Source organism: Oncorhynchus mykiss, chromosome 11 (assembly GCF_057628025.1).
Source record: "Oncorhynchus mykiss isolate SJ-2025 chromosome 11, ASM5762802v1, whole genome shotgun sequence".
NCBI classification, from domain to species: domain Eukaryota; kingdom Metazoa; phylum Chordata; class Actinopteri; order Salmoniformes; family Salmonidae; genus Oncorhynchus; species Oncorhynchus mykiss.
The window spans coordinates 83,317,501-83,332,405 of record NC_143032.1 but is presented as its reverse complement, the minus strand read 5'-3'; the positions used below and the strand labels follow the sequence as shown (position 1 = coordinate 83,332,405).

The following is a 14,905-nucleotide window of genomic DNA, read 5'->3' as shown; positions in this document are numbered from 1 at the left end:
CTTGGCAGATTTCTTTAGATTTTCCCATGATGTCAAGCAAAGCGGCACTGAGTATTAAGGTAGTCCTTGAAATACATCCACAGGTACATCTCCAATTGACTCAAATGATGTCAGTTAGCCTATCAGAAGCTCCTAAAGTCATGACATCATTTTCTGGAATTTCCCAAGCTGTTTAAAGGCACAGTCAACTTAATGTATGTAAACTTCTGACCCACTGGAATTGTGATACAGTCAATTATAAGTGAAATAATCTATCTGTAAACAATTGTTTAGAAACATTACTTGTGTTATGCACAAAGTAGATGTCCTAACCGACTTGCCAAAACTATGGTTTGTTAACAAGAAATACATTGTGGAATGGTTGAAAAACATGTTTCAAAAAACTCCAACCTAAGTGTATGTAAACTTTCGACTTCAACTTTACGTTGACTACGACATTACTTTAGCTAATTTGGTGACAACAATGTAGGCTGTGTGTAGCGGTTATGATATGGTTTGGCTTGGAAAGGTTTTTTCGCCTGACAGACAGTTGATGTGTTGTGCATTGAAGTCCACAAGTGAAGGGAAAAGGTGAGAGGAGGAGAACAAAAAAGATACAAGAAGGATAACGTGGCTGCTATGAAAGTGAACTGATGTAATCGGGGATGTGTTGTTGAAAAAGGAACAAAACTGTGATAATCATAACTGAATTTGTTCAATAGAAACTCTAATTTGCAACTGTTGGACTAATGATTACACCCTAGATCAGCTAGATGCATACAAGAGTGTGCAATGTGGAATTGAATGTGTCACTGTCTGTCCATGTGTCACTGTCTGTGACTGCAAGCCAGGCCTAATCGGTCCAACATCATCAGTGCTCGACCTCACTAATGCTCTTGTGGCTGAATGGAAGCAAGTCCCAGCATCAATGTTCCAACATCTAGTGGAAAGCCTTCCCAGAAGAGTGGAGACTATTATAGCAGCAAAGGGGGGACCAACTCCATATTTACACCCATGATTTTGGAATGTGATGTTGGAAAATTGGTTAATGCACACTGTGATGCTCAACTACTGTATGACTCCTTCAACAAGGTTGAAGGCTGCAATTCATTTTATGATACCTGAAAATACCTTGATGACATTTTGCAAACATTTTGCAAATTGGATGCTTAGCCAAAACAACGTTGATCCTGTTTGTTCATCAGACGAAGACACTATACCATCTTTTAAAGGGAGAGTTTACCCCGAATACCAACTAATATGATTTTTATCCTAGGCAGTTTTTTTCGACACTTACTAGCCATACTTTGTTACTGTTAGCATTCTCAGTGAAACTTAACGTTAAACTGTTCTTGTAATTGTGTAATGAAACTGCAATTACTTTTGAAAAATAAAAACATTTTACTAGCACGTTGTTCCATAAGACTTTGGTATTTGCATGAGAACCTGTAACACAAGACGAATAGACGAATTTAAAATGTCTTATTCCTTGTAGTAACTCCACTACTATGTCATTATCAAAGACATTTCCAAAAGTAAACAACACATATCGCATATTGTAATAATACACATGCACAAGAACGTGTTGTCAAGTGTTTCAATAGTACTCTCACTCATTGTGGAAACATGTGTAAGTGGTCGAGGTGATTCCATATCCCTCGTGTAATTTCATTATACGCTATACGCTACATTAAAATTCATATCTAAGAGACCCTCCCAACCATGTGCTAATGATCATATATTTAGACTAATTCAACTGACTGTTGTAGTTTTTGGTTCATTTTTTTGGTGTTTGTTTTCAAATAACTTGCATATATTCAAATACCTTCAAATCTGATTTGGTTTTCTGAGTGGTATTAAACCGCTTTCAAATCTGATTTGGTTTTCTGAGTGGTATTAAACCGCTTTCAAATCTGATTTGGTTTTCTGAGTGGTATTAAACCGCTTTCAAATCTGATTTGGTTTTCTGAATGGTATTAAACCGCTTTCAAATCTGATTTTGTTTTCTGAGTGGTATTAAACCGCTTTCAAATCTGATTTGGTTTTCTGAGTGGTATTAAACCGCTTTCAAATCTGATTTGGTTTTCTGAATGGTATTAAACCGCTTTCAAATCTGATTTGGTTTTCTGAGTGGTATTAAACCGCTTTCAAATCTGATTTGGTTTTCTGAGTGGTATTAAACCGCTTTCAAATCTGATTTGGTTTTCTGAGTGGTATTAAACCGCTTTCAAATCTGATTTGGTTTTCTGAGTGGTATTAAACCGCTTTTAAATCTGATTTGGTTTTCTGAGTGGTATTTAAAACGCTTTCAAATCTGATTTGGTTTTCTGAGACCTGTATTTGAATATCAAAGAAAGAAACTAGTTGCCTTTTCATTTTAAATCTATATAAACTATATTTCACTATCTCAAGTATTTGAAAAGTTTGGTATTCTCATATAAACTAACAGAAAACAACTAGTTTCTGCCCAGATCCTGCTGTTGTGTCCTTGAGCAAGGCACTGAATCCCTAAAACTGCTCCAGGGGTGCCATGGTCTAGCTGCCCTCTGCTCTCCTAAGGGTTAAATCATGATCCACACTTACATTGGATGTTTGTGTACATTGGACAAATAGTCCAATCGTCTACCTGGTTGGGTGGGCGTGCAGCAGGTTTGTCCTGGTGGTTGGCCAGTATGAGGAAGGGTAGGGTGCAGAGCTGCGGGTGCTGCATGGCAGAGTGGAGCTCGTTACGGGCCGACTCCAACTCCTCGTCTGAAGAAGCGCTGTCCAATACGAATACCACACCCTGAGATCCCTGGTAGTACCGAGACCAGTACTTCTTAATGTTCTCCGCTCCTGGAGGAAGACGAGAAGAAACAAGAAAAAAAGCTGTTGTTACCTTCATCATCTCTTCCAACCTGAATAATGAAAATATATTCAACAACTCTTGGTAAAAAAAAAAAATGTTATTGTTAAAAAACACTCCAGTAAGTCAGGACCGATTGAGTTACAGACACAGTATCCTATAATATACCCTGTATATACTGTATATACTGTACAATACTGTAAATACAGCATCATAAATTAACAGTATAAAATATACCTTAATATATACTATATATACAGCATAATAAATTAACAGTATTACACGTACTGTAATATATACTATATAACGCGTTATCTATAAAAAGTATACTCTTATACTGTAATATAAAGGTACAAATACATTATCTATGAAAAGTATACTATATACTGTAATATATAGTATATATATTAAGTAGTCAAAGTGGCCTGAAGTTTTTGCATATAAGAAGTCTTCTGAAGTAAGAGGTCTTCTGCCAAAGCTTGATTTTGTGAATATATGGATAAAAACAGCCAACCCTGTACCAACAACGCATTTATGTTTTCTGAAACCTGGCTCAAAAAATCTATTACAGACAAAAATATTGGCATAAGTGGTAACAATGTTTTTCGTACAGATCGTAAATCTAAGGGTGGTGGTGTTGCTGTATATGTAAAAGACCAGTTCTCGGTGGTCGTTCTGACTTCTGTTACTAAACCGCAGCAATTTGAGTATCTGTCTCTGAACCTAAACCTTGGCTCTTCGTTAAATATTGTTGTATCTTGTTGTTATTGACCTCCATCTGCTACTGTTGGCTCTCTGCTACTGTTGGATTGTATTTTCAAATTGTTATCACAGAATGTCAACTCTGAGTTTGTCCTGATGGGTGATCTGAATCAGGACTGGTTAACATCTAGCTCTGATCATCTCTAAATGCTGTGCAATACATACAATCTCACTCAGATTGTCAACAGTGTAACGAGGTTGAATATAAAATATCCTCTGAAATCCTCTTTGATTGATTTGATCTCACCCAATACTCCTCATCGTTGTAATGCTTCGGGTATTTTCTGCAAATGACATAAATTATCACTGTGCTATTGACTGTGTCAGAGATGGTAATATTGCTAAGAAATCTCCCCATGTCATTACGAAAAGAAACTGGAAGCGGTTTGATATTCAAGGTTTTTTACATTATGTATCTAGTATTGAATGGAATAGAATGGAATGAATCCCTGACGTTGAACTAGCCTTTTCTTACTTCCACAACACATTCCAGGATGTATGCAATAGGCCCCTTTAAATAAATTCAGGATTAAGGGCAGAGAGAACCCTTTACTAAGGAACTTACAAAAATCATAAGGGAACGAAATGCTACGTGGACTAAAGCAAGAGGGACTGGTTTGGCAGATGATTGGATGTCTTTTAAATGTCTTTGAATATATGGGTGTGGCTATAATCCGTAAAATGAAAGCAGACCACTACCTGAAATCTACTTCAGACAATTTAAATAATCCATCCAAAGTTTGGCAAGTAGTGAAGAGTTTGGAGTGCAAAAAAGATACACAGCTTCCCAAACAATTGTTGGTCGACACACAGACAGTAACTGAAAGAACCTCCATGCTGAAAGCCTTGAATCAGCATTTTTTAGATGCAGGTATTTTATTTGAAAAGGTCAAAGGTATAATTGAGCCCACTATGAATTTACCTGACACCCCTGTGCTCTCTTTCACCAGGTTCTCCTTTTCAACCTTCTCTGTTTCAGAAGTGCGTAAATGTCACACCTTGATCTGTTTCACCTGTCCTTGTGATCGTCTCCACCCCCTCCAGGTCTTATTGTCCCCAGTGTATTTATCCCTGAGTTTCCTGTCTCTCTGTCCCAGTGTATTTATCCCTGTGTTTCCTGTCTCTCTGTCCCAGTGTATTTATCCCTGTGTTTCCTGTCTCTCTGTCCCAGTGTATTTATCCCTGTGTTTCCTGTCTCTCTGTACCAGTGTATTTATCCCTGTGTTTCCTGTCTCTCTGTCCCAGTGTATTTATCCCTGTTTCCTGTCTCTCTGTCCCAGTGTATTTATCCCCGTGTTTCCTGTCTCTCTGTCCCAGTGTATTTATCCCTGTGTTTCCTGTCTCTCTGTACCAGTGTATTTATCCCTGTGTTTCCTGTCTCTCTGTCCCAGTGTATTTATCCCTGTGTTTCCTGTCTCTCTGTACCAGTGTATTTATCCCTGTGTTTCCTGTCTCTCTGTCCCAGTGTATTTATCCCTGTGTTTCCTGTCTCTCTGTACCAGTGTATTTATCCCTGTGTTTCCTGTCTCTCTGTCCCAGTGTATTTATCCCTGTGTTTCCTGTCTCTCTGTCCCAGTGTATTTATCCCTGTGTTTCCTGTCTCTCTGTACCAGTGTATTTATCCCTGTGTTTCCTGTCTCTCTGTACCAGTGTATTTATCCCTGTGTTTCCTGTCTCTCTGTACCAGTGTATTTATCCCTGTGTTTCCTGTCTCTCTGTGCCAGTGTATTTATCCCTGTGTTTCCTGTCTCTCTGTACCAGTGTATTTATCCCTGTGTTTCCTGTCTCTCTGTACCAGTGTATTTATCCCTGTTTCCTGTCTCTCTGTACCAGTGTATTTATCCCTGTGTTTCCTGTCTCTCTGTACCAGTGTATTTATCCCTGTGTTTCCTGTCTCTCTGTACCAGTGTATTTATCCCTGTGTTTCCTGTCTCTCTGTACCAGTGTATTTATCCCTGTTTCCTGTCTCTCTGTACCAGTGTATTTATCCCTGTGTTTCCTGTCTCTCTGTACCAGTGTATTTATCCCTGTTTCCTGTCTCTCTGTACCAGTGTATTTATCCCTGTGTTTCCTGTCTCTCTGTACCAGTGTATTTATCCCTGTGTTTCCTGTCTCTCTGTACCAGTGTATTTATCCCTGTGTTTCCTGTCTCTCTGTACCAGTGTATTTATCCCTGTGTTTCCTGTCTCTCTGTACCAGTGTATTTATCCCTGTGTTTCCTGTCTCTCTGTACCAGTGTATTTATCCCTGTGTTTCCTGTCTCTCTGTACCAGTGTATTTATCCCTGTGTTTCCTGTCTCTCTGTACCAGTGTATTTATCCCTGTGTTTCCTGTCTCTCTGTACCAGTGTATTTATCCCTGTGTTTCCTGTCTCTCTGTACCAGTGTATTTATCCCTGTGTTTCCTGTCTCTCTGTACCAGTGTATTTATCCCTGTGTTTCCTGTCTCTCTGTACCAGTGTATTTATCCCTGTGTTTCCTGTTTCTCTGTGTCAGTTCGTCTTTTATGTTCAAGTCAACCAGGGTGTTTTTTCAAGAAAAAGCTTCAAACTGTAACTAGTGCCTGCAACCTGGTTAAGGTTATCAGTCAACCTACCAGGGTAGTTACAAACAGCATAGGAATGAAATCATCATGTATTGATCACTTCTTTACTAATGATGCAGAAATGTGCTTTTAATCACTATCCAGATCCATCAGATGAAGTGATCACAATATAGTAGCCATATCTAGGAAAACCACAGTTCCAAAGGCTGGGTTTCTACTTCTATACAATACGTTTTGTAGTGATTCCTATGTTTGTACCTCTCTCTTACTCCACCGGCGTTTGGGATACAAACAACTTTATTTTAATAAGAAAACATATCAAAACTCTTTCTCACTCAGAGTCAACAATGAGTCCATACAAAGGGAGGAGTTTAAACAGTCATCTAGCCTTATCTCTGTGAACAAAGCCTTTGCTTTTCTATTGTCTTCTTCTAGTCCTCCCGGTTTTGACCTTTGCCTGTTTTTTCTGAACTCCATTCCCACCTGCCTGACCATTCTACCTGCCCTGACCTCCAGCCTGCCTGACCATTATGCCTGCCCTGACCTCGAGCCTGCCTGTCATTCTGTACCTCTGGAACGCTGAACTGGTTTTTTACCTTTTGCCTATCCACAACCATTCTCTTGCCTAACCCTTTTGGATTGTTAATAAACATCTTGGACTCAAACCATCTGCCTCCCATGTCTGCATCTGGGTCTCGCCTTGTGCCCTTATAGTACGAACTGGCTATGACAGACCCAGCAGACTTGGACCAGCTCCTCCACGATGTCTCCCTGCAGTGAGACACCATTGGGAGGCATGAGGAGCTACTACAGGCCCTTCTGGAAGGGCTCCCTTCCCTGACGGAACGCCACGACCAAGGGTTCAAGGCTATTATGGAGCCAATCAGTGAGTTAGCTCAGAGGCAGCCTGCCACCTCTAAGAAACCCCAACCCCTCAGTAACTTGTTTCCTATTTGTGGTGAGTTTGTACAGCCTACCCCGGCTCCCCTTCATCTTCAAATAATATTTTTGCAGGAATCTCCTTGCGAATGATTTTGCCGAAGATTGTATCACCGCCGGGCTGGGCAACCTGAGCTCTCATCCGCCACTTACACTTTCAGGAGCGATATTCTGGGGATTCTGGGAACCTGCAGGGGTTTTCTTTCTCAGTGCTATCTTAGTTTTTGAGCTACAGCCATCTTCGTTTCCTTCAGACCGATCTAAGATAGCGTATATTATTACGCCAATGTCGGAAAGGGCGCTCTCCTGGGCTACGGCAGTTTGGAAGCAACAATCCGCCATTTGCTGCAATCTGGAGGATTTCATGGGGAGGAAGGTAATTCAAGTCTCCGTTAACCCGGGAGAGAGGCGGCCATTAAACTTCTTGAATTACATCAAAACCCCCTTGGCAGTGTGGCAGACTACGCGGTTGATTTTCGCACGTTGGCCGCCGAGAGTGCCTGGTATCCGGAGTCCCTATTCGATACTTTTCTTCACGGATTGTCTGAGGTGGTCAAAGATGAGCCGGTGGACCTCAACTCCCTTAGCGCCATCACCATTAGAATTGATGGACGCTTAAGGGAAGACATGAGTGAGGGGAGGTCACACTCGTTCATCCGCAGTGGCTCGCTCGCCTTCAAAGGAATCCGGAAGATCCCGAAGGCAGTTTTTCCCGAGAGGATCCAAAGCCACCCGAGTTCCCTTGTGAATCATCAACGAGTTGGATACTCCTGAGAATATGCAATTGGGAAGAGCTCGGTTATCGGTTGGGGAACGCTCACATAGGCTGAGTTCTAACTGTTGTCTGTACTGTAGTGGGGCAGGACATTACATAGCTACCTGCCCTGTTAGGAAACCCTTGTCTCTGGTGGGTACAAGTACTTTGGTGAGCCAGACTGGGAGTTCCCTAATTCCCATCACCCGCACACCTTTCTTTGTGCTTGTGCTGTGGGGAGACCAATCTAAGTCTCCCGAGTGCTCATTGACTCTGGGGCTGATGAAAGTTTTATGGATGCTACTATTGCTTCTGCGCTTGGTATTCCCACTCTACTTCTCTCGGTTCCCATGGATGCCAGGGCACTATGGAGTCAACCATAGTACTGTGTCGGTTCATGTACAGGCTTCAGGTAATCACAGTGAGACCATACAGTTCCTCCTTATTGCATCTCCCCAACAGTTCCTGTTGTCTTGAGATTATTCTGGCTCCAAAAACACAACCCTGTTATTGACTGGACCACGAGCTCCGGGTTGGAGCCCATTTTTGCCATTCCCACTTTCTTAAAGCAGCACAGCCGAGACGTCTTCCTCAGGGCGTTAGCAAGGCTTTGGCTCTGCCATTCCCACTATATTCAAGCAGCACAGCCGTCCCCGAGACGTCCTCAGGGCATTAGCAAGGCTTTGGCTCTGCCATTCCCACTATATTCAAGCAGCACAGCCGTCCCCGAGGCGTCCTTAGGGCATTAGCAAGGCTTTGGCTCTGCCATTCCCACTATATTCAAGCAGCACAGCCGTCCCCGAGATGTCTTCCTCAGGATGTTAGCAAGGCTTTGGCTCTGCCATTCCCACTATATTCAAGCAGCACAGCCGTCCCCGAGACGTCTTCCTCAGGACGTTAGCAAGGCTTTGGATGTTTCTGCCATTCCCACTGAATACCATGACCTCCTTGAAGTTTTCAGTAAGGCACGTGCTACTTCTCTTCCCCCTCACCGTCCTTTTAATTGTGTCATTGATCTTCTCTCAGGCACCACACCACCTCGGGGTCGGCTATATTCTCTATCCGGGCCGGAGACCAAGGCTATGGAGGAGAACATATCTTTTACCTCATTTTTCTCCCCAATTTCGTGGTATCCAATTGTTTTAGTAGTTACTATCTTGTCTAATCGCTACAACTCCTGTACGGGCTCGGGAGAGACGAAGGTTGAAAGTCATGCATCCTCCGATACACAACCCAACCAAGCCGCACTGCTTCTTAACACAGCGCGCATCCAACCCGGAAGCCAGCCGCACCAATGTGTCGGAGGAAACACTGTGCACCTGGCAACCTTGGTTAGCGCGCACTGCGCCCGGCCCGCCACAGGAGTCGCTGGTGCGCGATGAGACAAGGACATCCCTACCGGCCAAGCCATCCCTAACCCGGACGACGCTAGGCCAATTGTGCGTCGCCCCACGGACCTCCCGGTCGCAGCCGGTTACAACAGAGCCTGGGCACAAACCCAGAGTCTCTAAAGGCACAGCTGGCGCTGCAATACAGCGCCCTTAACCACTGCGCCACCCGGGAGGCCCGGAGGAGAACATAGAGGAGTATCTGGCTACTGGGGCCGTCTGTCCGTCTGCATCTCCTGCATGCGCAGGGTTTTTCTTTGTGGAGAAAGACAAGATCCTGCGTCCGTGCATTGACAACCGGGGACTGAATGACATTACTGTTAAAACTCATTACCCCCTACCACTCCTCTCCTCGGCTTTTGAACCTCTCCAGGGGGCTACCATCTTCTCCAAGCTGGACCTTCGGAATGCCTACCACCTGGTTCGGATACGCGAAGGGGATGAGTGGAGGACAGCCTTCAACACTGCCAGTGGATATTATGAGTACCAGGTCATGCCGTTTGGATTCACCAACGCCCCACTGTCTTCCAGGGTTTGGTAAACAATGTTCTCCGCTGAACCGTTTGTGTTCGTCTACCTTGATGACATCCTGTTTTTTTCCCTGTCTGCCCAAGAACATGTTATTCATGTCAGGCAGGTCCTTCAGTGCCTATTGTTTGTGAAAGCCGAGAAGTGTGAGTTCCACTGCTCTACATTCGCCTTTCTGGGATATGCAATTGCTGAGGGTAATGTCCAGATGGATCCTGGAAAGGTGAAAGCAGTGGTGGATTGACCTCAACCTACGTCTAGGGTGCAGTTGCGACGTTTCCTAGGTTTTGCAAACTTCTACCAACGTTTCATTCGGGGTTACAGCACCCTGACGGCTCCCCTTTCACCACTCACCTCCCCCTAAGTACTGTTCACATGGTCTCCAGCTGTCGAAAAAGCCTTTGTGGACCTGAAGCATTAGTTCACAACAGGACCCATCCTCATCCATCCGGACTCGTCTCGTCAATTTGTAGTTTGTAATTTGCTTCTGAGGTTGGAGTGGGGGCCATCCTGTCTAAGCGATCTGCCCGGGACCAAAAGCTTCATCCCTTTGCCTTCCTGTCCCATCGTCTTAATCCTGCTGAGAGGAACAACAATGTAGGCAACTGAGAACTCCTGGCGGTCAAGATGGAGCTGGAAGACTTGAGGCACTGGCTGGCAGGAGCAGAACAGCCGTTCTTGGTCTGGAGCGACCATAAAAATGTGGAATATCTCCCTACAGCCAAGCGTCTTAACTCCAGGTAGGCCCCGGTGGGCTCTCTTGTTTACTAGATTCAACTTCACCATTTCCTACAGTCAAGCGTCTTAACTCCAGGCAGGCCCCGGTGGGCTCTCTTGTTTACTAGATTCAACTTCACCATTTCCTACAGCCAAGCGTCTTAACTCCAGGCAGGCCCGGTGGGCTCTCTTGTTTACTAGATTCAACTTCACCATTTCCTACAGCCAAGCGTCTTAACTCCAGGTAGGCCCTGGTGGGCTCTCTTGTTTACTAGATTCAACTTCACCATTTCCTACAGCCAAGCGTCTTAACTCCAGGCAGGCCCCGGTGGGCTCTCTTGTTTACTAGATTCAACTTCACCATTTCCTACAGCCAAGCGTCTTAACTCCAGGTAGGCCCGGTGGGCTCTCTTGTTTACTAGATTCAACTTCACCATTTCCTACAGCCAAGCGTCTTAACTCCAGGCAGGCCCCGGTGGGCTCTCTTGTTTACTAGATTCAACTTCACCATTTCCTACAGCCAAGCGTCTTAACTCCAGGTAGGCCCGGTGGGCTCTCTTGTTTACTAGATTCAACTTCACCATTTCCTACAGCCAAGCGTCTTAACTCCAGGCAGGCCCCGGTGGGCTCTCTTGTTTACTAGATTCAACTTCACCATTTCCTACAGCCAAGCGTCTTAACTCCAGGCAGGCCCCGGTGGGCTCTCTTGTTTACTAGATTCAACTTCACCATTTCCTACAGCCAAGCGTCTTAACTCCAGGCAGGCCCCGGTGGGCTCTCTTGTTTACTAGATTCAACTTCACCATTTCCTACAGCCAAGCGTCTTAACTCCAGGCAGGCCCCGGTGGGCTCTCTTGTTTACTAGATTCAACTTCACCATTTCCTACAGCCAAGCGTCTTAACTCCAGGTAGGCCCGGTGGGCTCTCTTGTTTACTAGATTCAACTTCACCATTTCCTACAGCCAAGCGTCTTAACTCCAGGCAGGCCCCGGTGGGCTCTCTTGTTTACTAGATTCAACTTCACCATTTCCTACAGCCAAGCGTCTTAACTCCAGGCAGGCCCCGGTGGGCTCTCTTGTTTACTAGATTCAACTTCACCATTTCCTACAGCCAAGCGTCTTAACTCCAGGCAGGCCCCGGTGGGCTCTCTTGTTTACTAGATTCAACTTCACCATTTCCTACAGCCAAGCGTCTTAACTCCAGGCAGGCCCCGGTGGGCTCTCTTGTTTACTAGATTCAACTTCACCATTTCCTACAGCCAAGCGTCTTAACTCCAGGCAGGCCCCGGTGGGCTCTCTTGTTTACTAGATTCAACTTCACCATTTCCTACAGCCAAGCGTCTTAACTCCAGGTAGGCCCGGTGGGCTCTCTTGTTTACTAGATTCAACTTCACCATTTCCTACAGCCAAGCGTCTTAACTCCAGGCAGGCCCCGGTGGGCTCTCTTGTTTACTAGATTCAACTTCACCATTTCCTACAGCCAAGCGTCTTAACTCCAGGCAGGCCCCGGTGGGCTCTCTTGTTTACTAGATTCAACTTCACCATTTCCTACAGCCAAGCGTCTTAACTCCAGGCAGGCCCCGGTGGGCTCTCTTGTTTACTAGATTCAACTTCACCATTTCCTACAGCCAAGCGTCTTAACTCCAGGCAGGCCCCGGTGGGCTCTCTTGTTTACTAGATTCAACTTCACCATTTCCTACAGCCAAGCGTCTTAACTCCAGGCAGGCCCCGGTGGGCTCTCTTGTTTACTAGATTCAACTTCACCATTTCCTACAGCCAAGCGTCTTAACTCCAGGTAGGCCCGGTGGGCTCTCTTGTTTACTAGATTCAACTTCACCATTTCCTACAGCCAAGCGTCTTAACTCCAGGCAGGCCCCGGTGGGCTCTCTTGTTTACTAGATTCAACTTCACCATTTCCTACAGCCAAGCGTCTTAACTCCAGGCAGGCCCCGGTGGGCTCTCTTGTTTACTAGATTCAACTTCACCATTTCCTACAGCCAAGCGTCTTAACTCCAGGCAGGCCCCGGTGGGCTCTCTTGTTTACTAGATTCAACTTCACCATTTCCTACAGCCAAGCGTCTTAACTCCAGGCAGGCCCCGGTGGGCTCTCTTGTTTACTAGATTCAACTTCACCATTTCCTACAGCCAAGCGTCTTAACTCCAGGTAGGCCCGGTGGGCTCTCTTGTTTACTAGATTCAACTTCACCATTTCCTACAGCCAAGCGTCTTAACTCCAGGCAGGCCCCGGTGGGCTCTCTTGTTTACTAGATTCAACTTCACCATTTCCTACAGCCAAGCGTCTTAACTCCAGGCAGGCCCCGGTGGGCTCTCTTGTTTACTAGATTCAACTTCACCATTTCCTACAGCCAAGCGTCTTAACTCCAGGCAGGCCCCGGTGGGCTCTCTTGTTTACTAGATTCAACTTCACCATTTCCTACAGCCAAGCGTCTTAACTCCAGGTAGGCCCGGTGGGCTCTCTTGTTTACTAGATTCAACTTCACCATTTCCTACAGCCAAGCGTCTTAACTCCAGGCAGGCCCCGGTGGGCTCTCTTGTTTACTAGATTCAACTTCACCATTTCCTACAGCCAAGCGTCTTAACTCCAGGTAGGCCCGGTGGGCTCTCTTGTTTACTAGATTCAACTTCACCATTTCCTACAGCCAAGCGTCTTAACTCCAGGTAGGCCCGGTGGGCTCTCTTGTTTACTAGATTCAACTTCACCATTTCCTACAGCCAAGCGTCTTAACTCCAGGTAGGCCCCGGTGGGCTCTCTTGTTTATCAGATTCAACGTCACCATTTCCTACCGCCCAGGGTCCAAAAATGTGAAGCCTGACGCTCTCTCTTGCCTATACAGTTCCTCTGCCACAACCTCGACCTCCAGAACTCATGCCACAGTGGGTTGGGGCATTGACACCCTGGTTCGCAAGGCACATCGCTCCCAGCCTGGACCTGAAGGGGGCCTTGCTAACTGGCTGTTTGTCCCTAACTCAGTCCGGTCCCCGGAATGGACTCATTTAGCTACGAAAAATACAGATAAACTCTCTAGATAGATAGTGTGGTCTACAGCTTATCATGAAAGCAAAACCTCGAGACTTCCTCAGATATCGTGCACCAGCTGTTGTTTCAAATATACGTAGATCATCCGCCCCTTGTCTTTACCAGAGGCAGCTGTTCTATCCGGCCGATAGTGTATAATCCGCCAGCTGTATGTTATTAATGTCGTTGTTCAGCCACGACTCGGTGAAACATAAGATATTACAGGTTTTAATGTCCCATTGGTAGGATATACGTGCTTTTAGTTCGTCCCATTCATTTTCCAGAAATTGTACATTGGCTAACAGTACAGATGGCAAAGGCAGATTAGCCACTTGTCACAAGGCACCCCGATCTCCTTGCGCAAAATCACTATCTCTTTCTCCTGCGAATGATGGTGATGAGGGCCTGTTTGGGTGTCTGGAGTATTACCCCTCTCGCCCGACTCAATAATGAACAACGCTTAGTCCAATTCAAGGTGAGTAATCTCAGTTCTGATGTCCAGAAGCGCTTTTCGGTCATAAATGACAGTAGCAGCAACATTATGTACAAGATAAGTAACAGACAATATGAAAACACTAACAAAATAAAACGGTTGGTTAAGAGCGAATAAAACGGCAGCCATCCTCTCCGTCGCCCAATAGTCTCGGAGCTCTACGGGAATAGGATGGGAATAGAGTGAAAATATAGAGTGGGAATAAAGTGGGAATAGAGTGGGAAGATAGTGGGAATAGAGTGGGAATATAGAGTGGGAATAGAGTGGGAATATAGAGTGGGAAGATAGTGGGAAGAGAGTGGGAAGAGAGTGGGAAGAGAGTGGGAATATAGAGTGGGAATAGGGTGGGAATAGAGTGGGAATAGAGTGGAAAAATAGAGTGGAAATAGAGTGGGAATATAGTGGGAATATAGAGTGGGAAGATAGTGGGAAGAGAGTGGGAAGAGAGTGGGAATATAGAGTGGGAAGAGAGTGGGAATAGAGTGGGAATAGAGTTGAAATAGAGTGTGAATAGAGTGTTAACAGGGTGGAAAAAGAGTGGGAATAGGGTGGGAATAGAGTGGGAATAGAGTGGGAATAGAGTGGAAATAGAGTGGAAATAGAGTGGGAATAGAGTGGAAATAGAGTGGGAATATAGAGTGGGAATAGAGTGAGAAGAGAGTGGGAATAGAGTTGAAATAGAGTGGGAATAGAGTGGGAATAGAGTTGAAATAGAGTGGGAATAGAGTGGGAATAGAGTGGGAATAGGGTGGGAATAGAGTGGGAATAGGGTGGGAATAGAGTGGGAATAGAGTGGGAATAGAGTGGGAAAAGAGTGGGAATAGAGTGGGAATAGAGTGGAAATAGAGTGAGAATAGAGTGGAAATAGAGTGGGAATAGAGTGGGAATAGAGTGGGAATAGAGTGGAAATAGAGTGGGAA

At 45.0% G+C, this 14,905-nt stretch overlaps 1 protein-coding gene across 1 annotated transcript in view; it reads right to left on the bottom strand.

Moving 5' to 3' along the window:
• Nucleotides 1–568: 568 nt before the first annotated feature.
• The window catches only part of arl15a (ARF like GTPase 15a), a 130,068-nt gene continuing 115,731 nt past the window's right edge, over nt 569–14,905 (bottom strand). The window contains exon 4 of the mRNA XM_036936520.2: nt 569–2,814. Within this exon, the coding sequence (XP_036792415.1) occupies nt 2,546–2,814 (269 nt within the window). The 3' untranslated portion in view covers nt 569–2,545. The remainder of the gene's footprint in view (nt 2,815–14,905) is intronic.